General features: G+C 40.9%; 1 protein-coding gene across 1 annotated transcript in view; it reads right to left on the bottom strand.

The window, feature by feature from the left end:
* LOC107744207 (E3 ubiquitin-protein ligase TTC3-like) overlaps positions 1-2857 on the bottom strand; it is a 45264-nt gene that overhangs the window by 6796 nt on the left and 35611 nt on the right. Inside the window, 2 exon segments of the mRNA XM_016557730.1 lie at positions 1162-1265; positions 1352-1448. Of these exon segments, the coding sequence (XP_016413216.1) occupies positions 1162-1265; positions 1352-1448 (201 nt within the window).

Genomic DNA, 2857 nt, shown 5'->3' with positions numbered 1-2857 from the left:
CAGAGACGCAAAACAGTGCTGTGGCTGTGTTTGGAGGTATTTTTATTGGTAAAATAGAGCACTACAGGCAATATGGCGTCTAAAACGTAAGTCTCTTAATTAACTTCTTGTTTATTGAACTGTTGCATAAAATCAGTATCACATTTGTAATCATGTTGATTTTTAGAGGTGAAAACTGGCACTCTTCGTGTGATATTGACTAACTTCCTTTCTGTGGTATTTTTATGCATAACTATGTCTGTGTGCGTGTGTGTATGTGACAGACTGTGCTCGCTGAGTGTGTGTGTGTCTGTGTGTGACAGACTGTGCTTGCTGAGTGTGTGTGTGTGTGACAGACTGCTCGCTGAGTGTGTGTGTGTGTGTGTGTGTGTGTGTCAGACTGTGCTGTGTGAGTGTCTGTGTGTGTGACAGACTGTGCTTGCTGAGTGTGTGTCTATGTGTGTGTGTGTGTGTGTGTGTGTGACAGACTGTGCTCTCTGTGTGTGTGTGTGTGTGTGTGTGACAGACTGTGCTCGCTGAGTGTGTGTGTATATGTGTGTGTGAGTGCGTGTGTGTGACAGACTGTGCTCGCCGAGTGTGTGTCTGTGTGTGTGAGACAGACTGTGCTCGCTGAGTGAGTGTGTGTGTGTGTGTGTGTGTGTGAGTCACAGAGAGAGAATTGAGACAATCAACATGAATGGCGCCAAGTCTTTCACAAAACATAGCTAACTTAGGGACATCATAACTAGCCACCATATATTGATTTACAGTCTTAAATATCCCTGCGTCCCAATGTGCATACTATCCACCCTATCTGCCCTAAATAGTATTGAAAATGACTATCATCACAGAATTTAGCATGGATAGCGTTTATCGGGTTGTGCGTCAGTAATGATGGTCTGTGGGGAAACACAGTGTTCTGTATGTAGTTACAGTAAATGGACTAAACGAAGAAATCGATGATTTTTTGTATTCGAGTTACTCAAGGAATCGTTTCAGCCCTAGAATCGTGCAGTGAAAGAACGCACTGTAAATGCATGCACTCTGTAAGAGTGTTTTGTTTGGTTTTTGTGATATAACAACAAATAAACAACAATTCTGATATTATTCGCAGATGATATATATCGCACAGCCCTACTCACATCACGTGTAAATCACTCTGAACACCAGTGTGAGCCGTACCTGAGCGACGCCTCCGTCAGGTGTTTGACCACCATCTTCCCTTCAGAGACACTCATCCGGAGCCGCCGCAGCGCGTGTTCACGTCTGCTCTGCAGGACACACAGCTGAAGCACACACACACACACACACACCGGCGTCACTGCGGTGTCCAGGAATGAACACACCCTCAACACACGGCTGAAAGACTCACCTGAGCCATCATGGATCTCCTCTGGGCCTTCACACACGCGTCTCTGAAGCGCTTGATCTCCTCCTCCAGATGCAGACGCTCAGACGCACACTGGTTACTGCGGGACACAGTTAATGCATCAGTATGACACACACACACGTCAGTTTTATTGATAGAGCACTTTTTATAGTACACATTGTTTCAGAGCAGCTTCAGTTTTTCATGATGTAAACATCCAATTATTCACAACAATCCATTTAGAGCTGTGCGATAATATGGTTTACATTTGACAACAATATTCAAGCAGTTGAGATCTGCATTATGATATATATATCATGCGAATGTACTGTATGCATGTGGACAAAAGTGGATTTACCTACAGTAGCTGTGAGTTGGGGTTAGTAATGTGTTGCGTGTTTATATGGAAAGTTTTGATTCTGTAAGGTTTTATTCAGTTTATATTAATTTGTTGTAGTGACGAGCCTAATTACTATTTAGTGATGTGCATCACAGATAAATGATTTCGGTTAGATCACCCACATAAACAATACAAGAGACATTCTCAAATACATACACACTGGAAACTAAAAGTTTAGAATAATTAAGTTTTTCAAAATCACTTCTAATCACCAAAGCTGCAATTATTTGATCAAAATACAGTAAAAACAGTAATATTCTGAAATACTATCTATAAAGATAAAATTTAAAACAACCATTAAAAAATAAAACATTCACCATTACTTTTTCAAAGGTTGTTTAATTTGAACTGGTATTGATGCAAAGGTTTATACTGTATAAGATGATAACATAAATTTATATTGTAATGTACTCATTCTAATATATTTTAAAAATAATTTACATTGCTGGTAGGTTATCACTGCACAAATTAACACACTCTCTATGATAAAAAAATAAATAAATTAGAAGAGTTCTAAACGCGCTGTCTTCACTGTATCTAACGCACACACGCTCAAGGCTGATTTATACTCGATGCGTCCGCAAGTTCGCTTAGGTGCGCGAGGCAAATATGACATCATTGCGGTGTTGGCGGAAGTTCGCTTTGAGTGCGCGCGACTTTCGTGTGGCGGTGTGCACAACATTTTTTTGTAACTTTCCGCGCAGCTCCGCTTTCGAAGATGCACGAGTTCAAAACGACTCTAGCTTAATCGCTCAAGAGCTACATTATCTTTCTCAACAAGGAGCTGGTAGCATCATTGTTTCTAAAGGAATTAAAGCCACAGCTTCACTGTTAATAGAGAAACGCGGCAAAACGGTGGTAATTCATACATGCACAGCCTCCCTCTCTCTCTCTCTGTGTGTGTCGTAAATGAACAGTTGATGAATTACACTTTTCTGAGAATAGAATATTGAAGCGGAGATCGCTAAACTGCAAGCTAAAACTGTTTCGGGGATGACGTCTCTTTATATCAGGCAACCCAGTTGTGTTCCTCTGCGGCCAGATTAAACCTTGTTTTAGCCTATATGGCTCTATTAATTCTTTTTTAGAAACCTCGCACTTTTCTACTC

Source organism: Sinocyclocheilus rhinocerous, unplaced genomic scaffold (assembly GCF_001515625.1).
Source record: "Sinocyclocheilus rhinocerous isolate Xijiao unplaced genomic scaffold, SAMN03320098_v1.1 scaffold2753, whole genome shotgun sequence".
Taxonomy (NCBI): Eukaryota; Metazoa; Chordata; class Actinopteri; order Cypriniformes; family Cyprinidae; genus Sinocyclocheilus; species Sinocyclocheilus rhinocerous.
This window is presented reverse-complemented; position numbering and strand designations above follow the sequence as displayed.